This window comes from Protomyctophum bolini (genome assembly GCF_963924005.1).
Source record: "Protomyctophum bolini genome assembly, chromosome: 12".
NCBI lineage: Eukaryota > Metazoa > Chordata > Actinopteri > Myctophiformes > Myctophidae > Protomyctophum > Protomyctophum bolini.
The window spans coordinates 6,489,898-6,504,546 of NC_137873.1; the positions used below are offsets into that span (position 1 = coordinate 6,489,898).

Here is a 14,649-nt window from a genome sequence, read left to right on the forward strand (position 1 = left end):
TATCACGACCAATGGCATTGAAATGACATTGCAATGAACATCACTGATGACGTTTAGGTGAAAAAAGAACAGAAAAAAATAATAATTTAGTAATTAATTAAAATAAAGTTGTTGCTAAAAAGCAACGCTGAGTCTTAGAGGGTTAAGCAGCACTGTGCTCTTTATGCCAGGGGTGGGCAACTGGCGGCCCCCACCTTCACTAAATGCAGGCCCGTATGTTCATATCGGAATGCTGATATAGTATTGATTTCAGCTGTTACTTTTTGATTGATTGATTGATTGATTGAAATATTTATTAACAGTTTGCAGAATGGGGGAACTCTTGGGGGGGGGGTCAGATTTTACGGGGGCCAGTTTCGAATTGCAGCCGTCCGTATAGGTGCTCTTTGAGAGCGGTTTTGAAGGAGTCAAGGGATTCACATGTCTTAATGACTGTTGGTAGGGCGTTCCACATTTTGGTGGCATATAGGAGCGAAAATAATTTAGTCCCTTGTTTGTGCCGAATCTGGGTTACAATTCCAAACCCGCTTTAAGTACTTCATGTCTAAATGACTAGTACTTAATTATTAATGACTAGTAAAATGGTATTGTCTTTTTGTGTCCAATGTAGTTATGTTAACAGTTCATAAAGTTAACATAACTACAACTACATTTAAATTCAATAAAAAAGGTTACTTTTTCAGGATTCCAATTTAAAAAAATAGCAAAAAAAAAACATTCAGGGTTTCAATTCAAATATAGCAAAAATAGCTGATCTACAAGCTCAAAACGCGTCGCATTGCTACGATAGTAATATGCACTGTGGCCCCTCTGGAGTGGGTGTGGAAATATATTGGCCCTCGCCAATCTAATCGTCAAAGTTTCGCACCCCTGACTTATGCTCTTCAGGCCTCCAGACACAAACAGGCCGCAGGCTTGGAGAAGTGCTTTAGAACCCAGAACGGAACCTTGCCATTTTTTTTTACAGCAATATGTGGAAAAAAACAAAACATATTTCTATCTATATTCAGCAGCATTGAATGAATTCAGTGGAATGACTTTCCTTCCAGCCTCAATAAGCTGAGTGATCGGTTCCTTCCAAAAGTTTACATCCACATTAAAAAAAGACGGTTGGCTGATTAACATGACCTACATTTTTAAATGCATTGTAGAGTAGAATATAGGTTAAAAAAAAAGAATACAAAAAAACTAAATCTAGTTTTTATTGGTTGTTTTTATTTTAATTTAATTTTAATGTTGTTTCTTGTTATGTCTTTGTCAAAAATACAAAGGCATTTAGTTTGTGTCTGTATTGTTACTCCCCGTGTCCCCTTTCCCCAAAAGGCCCGCAACGGAAACAAGCCTAATGGCTTTCTTGTGTCTATATCCTTTTGAATCAATCAATCAATCAATCAATCAATCAACACTCTCTTTATTCCCCCTTCCTTCCTTTACAATACAGCCGGGGTCTTTTTTTGTTTATTCAGGTCAAGGACCCCTTAGCTGAGAGTGTATAGCTGAGTGCTGTGTGATGCGTGCGTGCATGTGCGTGTGCGTGCGTGTCAGTGTAAATCTAGCCTGACGTCTCAGACTGTGTAGGAAACGTTCCACTAACAGCAGGACGTTAGTCTTATTGCATCAGTTAGAAGAAGAAGTCAATAAAAGCTCAGACTCTTAAATCCACTCCCTAAAGCCCTGGCTCTGCCTCTGCCAGGCCTCTCTCTCTATGTGTCTCTATGTCTCTCTCTCTCTGTGTCTCTCTCTCTCTCTCTCTCTCTGTCTCTCTGTCTCTCTCTCTCTCTCTCTCTAAATAAAAAATAGGATGACAGGACAGCAGCAACACACAATAACAGTATCAACGAGAATAGATTCACCCATTTCTGCTGTTACAGCGGATTAAAAAGCCATTTTTTTAAATAATAAAAATAGCTTCTTCATCTACATTTAAAAAAACATTTTTATAGAGCTAGCAAGTGCGTGCAGTTCAGTGGGAGGCCATTGCACCGTCTAGGGGCCCTGATAAGTTAACAAGATGTTCAAATCCATTCTAAAGGTGACTGGCAGCCAGTGTAGAGAGCAGATAGCAGGCTGTACCCCAAGGGTTATGAAACTACTGTGTGTCTTGGCAACCTTCCCAGTTTAAAACTAGCCTGTCAGTCAGACAGACAGACACTGGAACAGATGGCATACTATAACCACATGACAGGGCCCTATACAGACTATAGCTGCATGACATGGCCCTATACAGACTATAGCTGCATGACAGGGCCCTATACAGACTATAACTGCATGACGGGGCCTACCGCCCTATACAGACTAACTGCACGACAGGGCCTATACCGGACTCCCCCAAAATGTGGTGCCGGCTCAGCTCAGCGTACGTGTGTTGTTTCAACATCCTCTCTCTCTCCCCCTGAAGGTGGTCCCTCTCTCTCTCTCTCTCTCTCTCTCTCCCTCTGACGGTGGTCCCTCTCTCTCTCTCTCTTCTCTCTCTCTCTCTCTCTCTCCCTCTCCCTGACGGTGGTCCCTCTCTCTCTCTCTCTCTCTCTCTCTCTCTCTCTCTCTCTCTCTCTCTCTCTCTCTCTCTCTCTCTCTCTCTCTCTCTCTCTCTCTCTCTCTCTCCCTGACGGTGGTCCCTCCCTCTCTCTCTCTCTCTCTCTCTCTCTCTCTCTCTCTCTCTCTCTCTCTCTCTCTCTCTCTCTCTCTCTCTCTCTCTCTCTCTTAACCACTGAATGTTAACTAACAAGGTGCTAATCTCGTCTCCATGGGCCGTTTGATGTCTAATTAAAAGATTAAAAAAACACTCCAGTGTAAAAAAAATTGCCACAGGAATGCCGGTATAGTTAAATCCAGATGTTGGTGTGATTAAATCTGCACGCGTCCGTCCGACTTGCTGTATTTGAACTGCTCGATAAGTATAGTCTGAATACCTGCAGGTGAGCTTTGCAGCTTGATTCACCTCGTCCTCCAAGATGACAGCCGTGGAAAACCATGAAGGGCATTGCGATATATATATATATATGCAAGTGTCAATCCGTAATATAGGCTGATATCAGCCTGGACTGATATATTATGGATTAACCCGTTCTGACCTGAGATCAGATTCTAGAAAATGTCTTCTACATCCTGACAGGTTTCTGAAAAAGCGATGTTTCTATATGTCAGTCGTTCTTCGATTTTTCAAAAATAGCAGACCTACAAGCTCGTAGCGCGCCACTCGGTGGCGCGCTACGAGCTTGTAGATCTGCTATTTCTCAATAGCTAAAGCATAAAATGATGCTAACACCAAAAGGGGTACCCGCCCAAAATGGGTTAAGAGAGTGACAAAAGCCGCCCGGCTATAAGTTACTGGTGATTATAGCTATGTGTTTGCGTGCTGCTATAATTGTATGTGTGTGTGTGTGTGTGTGTGTGTGTGTGTGTGTGTGTGTGTGTGTGTGTGTGTGTGTGTGTGTGTGTGTGTGTGTGTGTGTGTGTGTGTGCGTGTGCGTGTGCTTGCTTGTGTGTGTGAGCAGATGGCCAGAAGGACATCGAGGAGGAGCTGACCACAGGCCTGGAACTGGTGGATTCCTGCATTCGCTCTCTTCAGGAGTCGGGCATCCTGGACAGCCAGGACTTCTCCGCAGGAGACAGTAAGTTCTCCTTACATTCCAGAGCCTTTGGTCTCAACTGTCTCCGTTGCAATGCACTAGAGTCGAGACCCCTGGGAGATGGAGTCTGTCACAATGCACTAGACCCCTGGGAGATGGAGTCTGTCTTAGTTGCAATGCACTAGACCTCTGGGAGATGGAGTCTGTCACAATGACTAGACCCCTGGGAGATGGAGTCTGTCACAATGCACTAGACCCCTGGGAGATGGAGTCTGTCACAATGCACTAGACCCCTGGGAGATGGAGTCTGTCTCTGTTACAATGCACTAGACCCCTGGGAGATGGAGTCTGTCTCTGTTACAATGCACTAGACCCCTGGGAGATGGAGTCTGTCTCTGTTACAATGCACTAGACCCCTGGGAGATGGAGTCTGTCACAATGCACTAGACCTCTGGGAGATGGAGTCTGTCCCTGTTACAATGCACTAGACCCCTGGGAGATGGAGTCTGTCTCTGTTACAATGCACTAGACCTCTGGGAGATGGAGTCTGTCTCTGTTACAATGCACTAGACCTCTGGGAGATGGAGTCTGTCCCCGTTACAATGCACTAGACCCCTGGGAGATGGAGTCTGTCTCTGTTACAATGCACTAGACCTCTGGGAGATGGAGTCTGTCTCCGTTGCAATGCACTAGACCCCTGGGAGATGGAGTCTGTCTCTGTTACAATGCACTAGACCTCTGGGAGATGGAGTCTGTCTCCGTTACAATGCACTAGACCCCTGGGAGATGGAGTCTGTCTCCGTAACAATGCACTAGACCTCTGGGAGATGGAGTCTGTCCCTGTTACAATGCACTAGACCTCTGGGAGATGGAGTCTGTCTCTGTTACAATGCACTAGACCTCTGGGAGATGGAGTCTGTCTCTGTTACAATGCAGTAGACCTCTGGGAGATGGAGTCTGTCCCCGTAACAATGCACTAGACCCCTGGGAGATGGAGTCTGTCCCTGTTACAATGCACTAGACCCCTGGGAGATGGAGTCTGTCCCCGTAACAATGCACTAGACCCCTGGGAGATGGAGTCTGTCCCTGTTACAATGCACTAGACCTCTGGGAGATGGAGTCTGTCTCTGTTACAATGCACTAGACCTCTGGGAGATGGAGTCTGTCCCCGTAACAATGCACTAGACCTCTGGGAGATGGAGTCTGTCCCTGTTACAATGCACTAGACCTCTGGGAGATGGAGTCTGTCTCTGTTACAATGCACTAGACCTCTGGGAGATGGAGTCTGTCCCCGTTACAATGCACTAGACCTCTGGGAGATGGAGTCTGTCCCCGTTACAATGCACTAGACCTCTGGGAGATGGAGTCTGTCTCTGTTACAATGCACTAGACCCCTGGGAGATGGAGTCTGTCTCTGTTACAATGCACTAGACCTCTGGGAGATGGAGTCTGTCACAATGCCCTAGACCTCTGGGAGATGGAGTGTGTCACAATGCACTAGACCTCTGGGAGATGGAGTCTGTCACAATGCCGTAGACCTCTGGGAGATGGAGTCTGTCACAATGCCGTAGACCTCTGGGAGATGGAGTCTGTCTCTGTTACAATGCACTAGACCTCTGGGAGATGGAGCCTGTCTCCGTTACAATGCACTAGACCCCTGGGAGATGGAGCCTGTCTCCGTTACAATGCACTAGACCCCTGGGAGATGGAGTCTGTCTCCGTTACAATGTGCTAGACCCCTGGGAGATGTAGTCTGTCTCCGTTACAATGTGCTAGACATTCGTGAGCTTCACGCAAGTTTTTTTTCTTTTTCCTCAGCCTCTTCCTGAGTCACTTTTTTCAGTGCGTTTGGTGTTCAGAGTGATCGATAGTGTGGACTAGCTGTGGTCCCCGCGGACGGTATCAGAAGTCAGAGTGACCCGTGTAACCCATTAAGGACGGGAACCCCTTTTGGTGTTTTAAGCGTTGTGCTATATACTTTAGCTATTGAAAAATAGCAGATCTACAAGCTCATAGCGTGGCACCGAGTGCTGCGCTACAAGCTTGTAGATTTGCAATTTTTTGAAAAATCATGAAATGTGGCGCAAATCTTTGAAATATATATTCTTTTGCAGTTTTTTTAACTTTAATATTTGTGATCTGGCCTAGTCCTGAACGTAAAGATCATCCCCATATGGGCTGTGATCTGGCCTATAGTCCTGAACGTAAAGATCATCCCCATATGGGCTGTGATCTGGTCTATAGTCCTGAACGTAAAGATCATCCCCATATGGGCTGTGATCTGGCCTAGTCCTGAACGTAAAGATCATCCCCATATGGGCTGTGATCTGCCCTAGTCCTGAACGTAAAGATCATCCCCATATGGGCTGTGATCTGGCCTAGTCCTGAACGTAAAGATCATCCCCATATGGGCTGTGACCTGGCCTAGTCCTGAAGGACATCATTATAACGTCATTATGATGTGCGCACATACATACGTGCGTGCGTGCGTGCGTGCGTGCGTGTGCATGGCCAGAAATAGATGCACCAGCTGATGAAATATTCAAATGTGTTTGATATAGAATGCTGGTCACATAGCACCATGCAGAGACCTGTCACCACGCACGCGCACACGCACGCACACACACACACACACACACACACACACACACACACACACACACACACAGTCACACACACACACACACACACACACACAGAGAGAGAGAGAGCGTATGACTCCTGTCCTACCTTATGCTGGCCATCTAGTGACAACTGGGTCACTAGATGTCTGCGCTGTACTGTACTGTACATCCATGCATTATTAAGAACACCTCGACTCCCATAATAATCCATAATAGATATAGAAGATAGTTTCCCTGCCAAAGTTTTTCACTCACTTTTCACCCCGTCATATAATTGTACCTCCATTTAACCCACTTTGGGGCGGGAACCCCTTTTGGTGTTATAGCATTATTTTATGCTTTAGCTATTGAAAAATAGCAGATCTACAAGCTCATGGCGTGGCACCGAGTGCCGCGCTATTAACTTGTAGGTCTGCTATTTTTTTTTTTTAATCAAATAACGACTGACATAGCTTTTTCAGAAAACTGTCAGGATGTAGAAGACATTTTTAGAATCTGATCTCAGGTGAAAATGGGTTAATGACACTCGCGCGGAGTTTGTTACCGAGTGGAAACATATTCCACTGCCGCGATGCCAAACAACTGCACAGAACCGAGTGAGATGGATGCGGCCGTCGCCCACCGTCGACTTTTCATTGGGACTCAGTTTCCCAGAAGCCCTTGCAACTTAAGCCAGCCGGTCACGGCATCCTCTTCACAATGTCCGAGGGGAAACCGCTTAAAAGTCATCAAAAAACGGCGAATTGAACATATGAAACAAAAAGGAGGGTTTAGCGTGTTCAGCAGGGAAAGAGACAAACTGTTAACCCATTTAGACCTGAGAAAAGATTCTGCAAATGTTCTAAATCCTGACAGCTTTCTGAAAAACCCCATGTTTCTATATGTCAGTGGTCCTCAAACATTTTCATGTCAAGGACCTCCAGAATTATATGTATTTGGCCCCCCGACCCCCATCTGAAAATATAGATTTGAGTTTAAAACGTTCGCTCTGAAAACATATATTCAGAATTTGACCACATTTTCACGATATATATATATATATTTTTGCAGATCTACAAACTCATAGCACGGCACCGAGTGCTATTTTTCAATAGCTAAAGTATAGAACATAACTTAAAACACCAAAAGGGGTTCCCGCCCCAAAATGGGCGTGTGTGTGTCGCTGTTGGTTTTGTCGACTAAAACCATCCCTGTTCACAGACGAAAACTAAACAAAAAAATGAAATACAAACTAAGCTATGATCATCGCTGCAGCCAGTCAACCAGCCAGCCAGCCAGCCAGCCAGCCAGCCAGTCAGCCAGCCAGCCAGCCAGCCAGCCAGCCCTCCCGGTCGGAGCTTGGAGCGTGATCCGTTGACTCCAGCATGACACGATGGCAGCATCCGTCCTCCACGGCCCTATATACTAATCCCTATCACAACCCCTCGGCTTCAGGTTCCTCGTTGAATAATAGACGATCACCAATTACGCTGCACTTAAAGGACAACCTCTTTACTGCTCATATACTTTGAATCGTTGCTGTCGGGCTGAAACCATCTCCGTGTTTTCGTAGAGGTATAACTAACGGCCTACTTGTAAGCATTTATAGAGAACCACAACGGTAAACAAGCCTAACGGCTTTGTTGTGACTCCATCCTTTTGGAAATGTATTTTTCAGCATTATGCTACTTTAGCTATTGAATAATAGCAGATCTATGTGTATACATACATACATATACATACATCCCACTGTTTCTCAATCAAGTCCGGTAAACTTTCCCCACCGTGATATTCTTAAACTCCCATTTTCTGTTGAACATCTTGACCTTCTAACTTGTGTAAATGACTACAACTTTTTTTTAAAGGTAGAGTAAGTGATTTCACTCAAAAAACATTAGGTTTCGTTTTTGGCTGTGGGACCTAAGCCTTCGTCCAATCAGGATAAAGAGTCAAAAAGGAAACCTAAGGTTTTTTTGACCCCCAGGGGTTAACTGGGGACAGGGAGGAACTCCTATATGGTCAGCACACTCTATAGTAGAGAGGATTATCACAACAAAACAAAAAAAATAAGTGATATTTGAATTAAGTGAAATCACTTACTCTACCTTTAAATCTACAAATGAACTGGTTGGGAATCACCCCCCTGTCAGGTGATATAAGAAGCAGCCTGATCACTCTTCATGCACTGAAGGAAGCATGAGTTCGGTTTGGTGTTCTCCCCAGGTTGCAGAGACCGCCGTTAGGATTACAGCTTATGTAATTGGCACGGTAAAAAAAAAATGGCTACAGCAAATCATGATAATAAAAAAGCAGATGCTGTTTAAACACAGACGATGACCTACTTTTACATGTTGTATAGTAACCGTTATGTAATAATAATGCTAATGATTTTTTTATTTATAATGTGCTTTACATTAGAACAAATCTCAAAGATTGCATATAAAGTCCATCTTTTTACCAACGGTAAAAAATACAGAACAGAAGATGACCCAAAAGTTTCAATCACTGTCCAGTCCACCATATGTCAGCTTGGCAAGACAGACACACGGAGACCTAATTCTTTAAAATAGCGTGTGTGTGTGTGTGTGTGTGTGTGTGTGTGTGTGTGTGTGTGTGTGTGTGTGTGTGTGTGTGTGTGTGTGTGGTGTGTGTGTGTGTGTGTGTGTGTGTGTGTGTGTGTGTGTGTGTGTGTGTGTGTGTGTGTGTGTGTGTGTGTGTGTGTGTGTGTGTGTGTGTGTGTAGCTGGTGTGCGCGCGCGCATCCTGCACCTAAAATAGCATATTTTAGGTTTCTTATACTTCGAGATGAAACAAAATGTCCATTGTCCAGTATAGTTATAATACAAACATGTTTGTGTGCAGTGCGTGCATGTGTGCATGCGTCTGTGCGCGTCCACACGCGCGTTTGTGTGTTTAGGCGGGCGTCTGTGCGTGCGTGCGTGCCCACGTGCGTGTGTGTGTGTGCGTGCGATGGCCTCATTCCGCTCGAGCAGAGCCAGGCCGTGATAATAGCGGAGGGTCCATCCATGCTGTTGAATTATAAAGAGTTGAAGATGGAGAGAGGAACGAAGGCCAGACAAATGGAGCGATGCAGGGCAGGGCAGGCAGAGACGGCTGTTTTTAGAGGAAATGGGAAATCACGGGGATGGATGGATGATGCTCTCAGAGCCGCAGAGCATGAAGAGAGAGAGGGGGGGAGGGGGGGAGGGGGGGGGGGGGAGAAGTGAAAATAAATGGTGTTTATATGTCGATCCCAAAACTTTTCTATAGCTTGTGACCCGAAAGAGAAGTTTGCATGTCTCCCCACCGGGACAAACTGTAGTGGAAAAAATAGCAGATCTAAGCTGGGATCTACAAAATGGGATGTACAGTGGTTTGGAATTAACACACTCTCCTCTCCTCCCTCTCCTCTCCCTCTCCTCTCCTCTCCTCTCCTCTCCTCTCCTCTCCTCCTCTCCTCCTCTCCTCTCCTCTCTCCTCTCCTCTCCTCCCTCCCCTCCCCTCCCCTCCCCTCTCCTCTCCTCCCCTCCCCTCCCCTCCCCTCCCCCCTCCCCTCTCCTCTCCTCTCCTCTCCTCTCCTCTCCTCCCCGTCCCTCCCAGGACAAGGCCTTCTCTCCCAGAGCGCCCTGCAGCTCAACAACCAGGATGCGTACGCGGCCGCTGGTTACCATAGCAACCAGGGCCTGGCCTTGGGCGAGCCGGCCATGACTCGCAGTGGGCAGGTGGGCGGGGCCGTCCACAGCTACAACCAGGTATGTGCGCACACGTGTGCGCACAGACACACGCAAGCACACGGGCACATGCACACACAAGTGCACGCACACACGCAATGTACAGTATACCTTCCTTAGATCTGACATTGTGCATTCCTGTATTTCCACTACACCTCTCTCTCTCTCTCTCTCTCTCTCTCTCTCTCTCTCTCTCTCTGTCACTCTTTCTCTCTCTCTGTCACTCTTTGTCTCTCTGTCACTCTTTCTCTCTCTCACACTCTTTCTCTCTCTGTCTCTCTCTCTCCGTCTCTCTCTCTCTCTCTCTCTCTCTCTCTCTTCTCTCTCTCTGTCCCCCCCCCCGCCACCCACTCCTTATATGGGCGTGTGTACCTGTCTCTATAGGTGACGTCCAATCGCGTGGCGGCCCAGTTGGCGGGCGACTCCCCTTCCTCCCAGTCCACAGAGGAGGAGGAGGAGACTCCGCCTCCTTCGCCCAGCAGGCTCACGCCAGCGCCTTCCACATGCCCCTGGACATGCCCCCTCACCGCTGCCCCCGCTGGCCCCCCCATGTACTACAGCTGCGCCACTCTGCCCGCACAGGTCTGTTCCTATACAGTGTTCATTTCCTCTACTGTGTGTGTGTGTGTGTGTGTGTGTGTGTGTGTGTTTGTAGCACGGAATGTGATGTTTCGATAATTGGCTGCTGAGTAAATGTTGCATTTACATATAGCGCTTTATCCAAGGCGCTTTACATAGATTGTGCGTTACATTCACCCATTCACACACACATTCACACACCGATTGCGGCAGAAGCCATGTGCAAGGCACCAACCAGCACATCGGGAGCAATTTGGGGTTCAGGTTCTTGCCCACAAGGACACTTATTCGACATGTAGACAGGAGGAGGAGGAGAGCCGGGATTCGAACCGCCGACCCACGGATCATTGGACGACCTGCTCTACCTCTTGAGCCACAGTCGCCCGAGTCGTGCAACCACTCCTATAGACAGCTATGTGTGTCCCTGGGTCTGTCTGTCTGTCCAAGCACGGAAATAGCGTTATAGCATTTGTTCACCACTTAGTGTCACTGTTGCACAGCCTATAACAGAGACACAGACACACAGGCCAGGGAGGAGGGCTTGTACTGTACAGTACAGTACAGTACAGTACAGTACAGTACAGTACAGTACAGTACAGTACAGTACAGTACAGTACAGTACAGTACAGTACAGTACAGTACAGTACAGTACAGTACAGTACCACTCACTTCAGACAGGTCAGATTTTTTCAGTCTGAGTTGCAGATGTACAAAATAAGCACTGAGGAATTGATGAAGTTTACTGCGCCTCCTATGGGCCGTGAGCAGCACTGCAGACACCGTGGACTGGAAGCAACAGGGCACTGAATGACTGTAAAAAGAACTGTGCTTTCTCTGTTTTTCTTTTGTTTTTGTCTTTTTGTCTCTTTCTGTGACATTTAACCGCTGCTGTCGTGGGGATTAGGGGTGTTGCAGCGATTGGGGATTTTCAAGGCTGAGACTCAAAGGACTCATTTTGTTGTTTTAAGAAGCATATCTTATTAATCGCCACCACACTTCCTTTGTCTTCGTCCAAAGAGATTGTTACGCTAATTCTCTAGCTGTCGAGGAGTTGGCAGGCGGCGCGTAGCGTGTCTGGCAGGGAGCGGATGTTGCAACGGAACGCAGAGCCAAAAGCAAAACGCCTTTTCTTTTCTCCTTTATTTATTTTTTACCCATAAGACAAGATCTTCCAAATGGTTGTTGTTGCTCATGAACTCACTTGCAGGGTCCGCACGTTATACTATGCAGATATGTTGCTTTATTACTTGTTCACATGATTATTCTATATATTTTAGTTTGCTATTTAGATCTATTATAATGGTTTGTATGCAGTGAAATATGCGTAAGAATGCGACATATATGATAAAAAGCCCAGCATAATCTTGGCTGATTATGTGGGAAATACTGCGATGCCATAATCACGTTGTTCTGGAGGGACCTACAGTATCTAACTTGTACCCTCCTCTTCCTCCCTCCTCCTCCTCCTCCTCCTCCTCTTCCTCCTCCTCAGGTGTGAGCTCCCCTCTGCAGATGGGCGGCTCTCCCACAAAGCTCCAGCGCCTAGGCTCCGCCTCCTCCGACATGCCCAGCTACGCCACCCTGCAGAGGGTCTCCTCCCCCAAACAGTCCCCCAGCCGACTCGCCAAGTCCTACAGGTGGGTACCTATACCAAGTCCTACAGGTGGGTCCATATACCAAGTCCTACATGTGGGTACATATACCAAGTCCTACAGGTGGGTACCTATACCAAGTCCTACAGGTGGGTCCATATACCAAGTCCTACATGTGGGTACATATACCAAGTCCTACAGGTGGGTACCTATACCAAGTCCTACAGGTGGGTCCATATACCAAGTCCTACATGTGGGTACATATACCAAGTCCTACATGTGGGTACATATACCAAGTCCTACAGGTGGGTCCATATACCAAGTCCTACATGTGGGTACATATACCAAGTCCTACAGGTGGGTACCTATACCAAGTCCTACAGGTGGGTCCATATACCAAGTCCTACATGTGGGTACATATACCAAGTCCTACATGTGGGTACATATACCAAGTCCTACAGGTGGGTACATATACCAAGTCCTATGGACCTTGATATGAAAAGGGTTGAAAGACCACTGTTGTAGTCAGACTGTACCTTATTGTCTGCCCTCCCTGTAGCGGCAGGAAATGGTCTCAAAATTAGCATCAGAACATCAGAAACAGGACTCAAGATTCAGCCATCGTCATCTTTATTCACAAGCTCTCAGTCAATACAGCAAATAGACAGCATCACTGCGTCCCAGTACCCTTCCTGCATCAATGCAATCACCCCCATTTATCCCCTCCCAGTTCCACATTTACAACAATAAAATAGACAGTCAGTAATAGATGGTTTATTTCGACATGTCCTTCCAGAGGTTGGACTTACACAAAGGAGACAGACACGCTATTCTATTGGTCCTAAGATGAGAACAACACCAATAGTTACACCTTTGCTGACAGTGGTATATTTAAACACGCGAGGCAGCTGTCAGATTTGACACCGGCCGGTCACTTGGAGAAATGAACTCAATGGTGAAGAATTTGACTGGATGGGAGGATGAGGTAGTAACAGATCATGTTACCCGCCGTAGTCTGAAAACCCACCTTTTCAGACTCCATCATGGCCCATAGCACTTACCCCACCCCCTTAGATAGCATTTCCGTAGACTTAGATAGCATTTGATACAGACTTATAGCATGTTATGTAGACGGCACTATAATTGCATTGTATATAGTCATAGCACGTCATAGTACATATGTATAGCATAGTAGTATATATGTATAGTTTATATGTATATAGTTTCATTATATAGATATTCCACTGTTACTTTCTTAGCTTACGCATGTTTCATGATAAATGTTTTATGTGATGTATTCCCATGCTTTTTTTGTTCTCGCTTAATGTAAGTCGCTCTGGATTAAGAGCGTCTGCTAAATGCCTAAATTGTAAATTGTAATGTAATTGTATAATTGGTTCTGCGTGGCATTCTAAAATTCCCTTTACATCCTCCCTCCAGCACCTCCTCCCCCATCAACATGGTGGCGTCGGGCGCGGCCGCCCGGCTCCTCCTCCTCCCCCGCTCCACATGGGGGGCGGGGCGTCTCCGGGGGGGAACCACCACCACCTCCTCCCCCACCCCAACCACCACCACCCCACCACCACCACCCCTCGTCCTCTTCGTCTCCGCTGCACCACCAGTTCAGCTCCTCGGGCGTGGGCAGCTACGCCACGCTGTCGCCCAAGCGCAGCATGATGCACCACGGCGGCGGCGGCATGATGACCGACGGCGGCTACAAGATCTCCCACGAGCTGTACGCCAACGCCACGCTGCAGCGGCCCGGCAGCCTGGCACGAGGTCAGAGACCAGCTGGGGCATTGGGTCCCTTATTGTTGTTGTTGTTTACGGTTACTACTGCAGCGGCCCGGCAGCCTGGCACGAGGTCAGAGACCAGCTGGGCATTGAGTCCCTTATTGTTGTTGTTGATTATACTATGTCTGTAAGGGCATCAAGCAACTAAGTCGACTAGTTACTATAGTCGACTAGTAAATCCACTAGTCGACCTTGCTGGTACAAGTTGACTAGTTGATAAGAAATATTTATATATATATTTGTTTACATGTTAGGTGGTTTAACCCATTCTGACCTGAGATCAGATTCTAAAATGTCCTTCTACATCCTGACGGTTTTCTGAAAAAGCTATGTTTCCGCGTCAGTCGTTCTTTGACTTTTTTTCAAAAATAGCAGACGTACAAGCTCGTAGCGCGCACACTCGGTGGCGCGCTATGAGCTTGTAGATCTGCTATTTTTCAATAACTAGTCAACTAGTCAGCTAGTAAACTAGGCAACCAGTCAACTAGTAAAAATGACTAGAAGTGAATGCCCTGTGTCTATATGTCACTTCTATATCGAGGGCTCAAAGACCACCCAAAATATATGTTGGCGACCCCCATGATAAAAAATAGTAATTTTATAGTAGTATTATAGTGTGTTGTTTGGTTGTAACTGTTCCCACTTCCCAGTGTGTGCACTCACTGCACTAGCAGCGCTGAGAGTTGCGATTGCATCATTGTATAGCCTATAATGCTGCCTTCCAGTTATACCTTAAAATTGTTTAATCAAGTAAGCTGCTTTTGTGTATTTTCTACTTGGCT

General features: G+C 46.5%; 1 protein-coding gene across 1 annotated transcript in view; it reads left to right on the forward strand.

The window, feature by feature from the left end:
- LOC308325443 (catenin delta-2-like) overlaps window positions 1-14,649 on the forward strand; it is a gene marked incomplete at both ends in the record, with an annotated part of 160,386 nt that overhangs the window by 64,644 nt on the left and 81,093 nt on the right. The window contains 10 exon segments of the mRNA XM_080777935.1: window positions 3,495-3,611; window positions 9,772-9,923; window positions 10,287-10,341; window positions 10,344-10,416; window positions 10,418-10,488; window positions 11,974-12,118; window positions 13,514-13,550; window positions 13,552-13,613; window positions 13,616-13,651; window positions 13,653-13,852. Of these exon segments, the coding sequence (XP_080634061.1) occupies window positions 3,495-3,611; window positions 9,772-9,923; window positions 10,287-10,341; window positions 10,344-10,416; window positions 10,418-10,488; window positions 11,974-12,118; window positions 13,514-13,550; window positions 13,552-13,613; window positions 13,616-13,651; window positions 13,653-13,852 (948 nt within the window).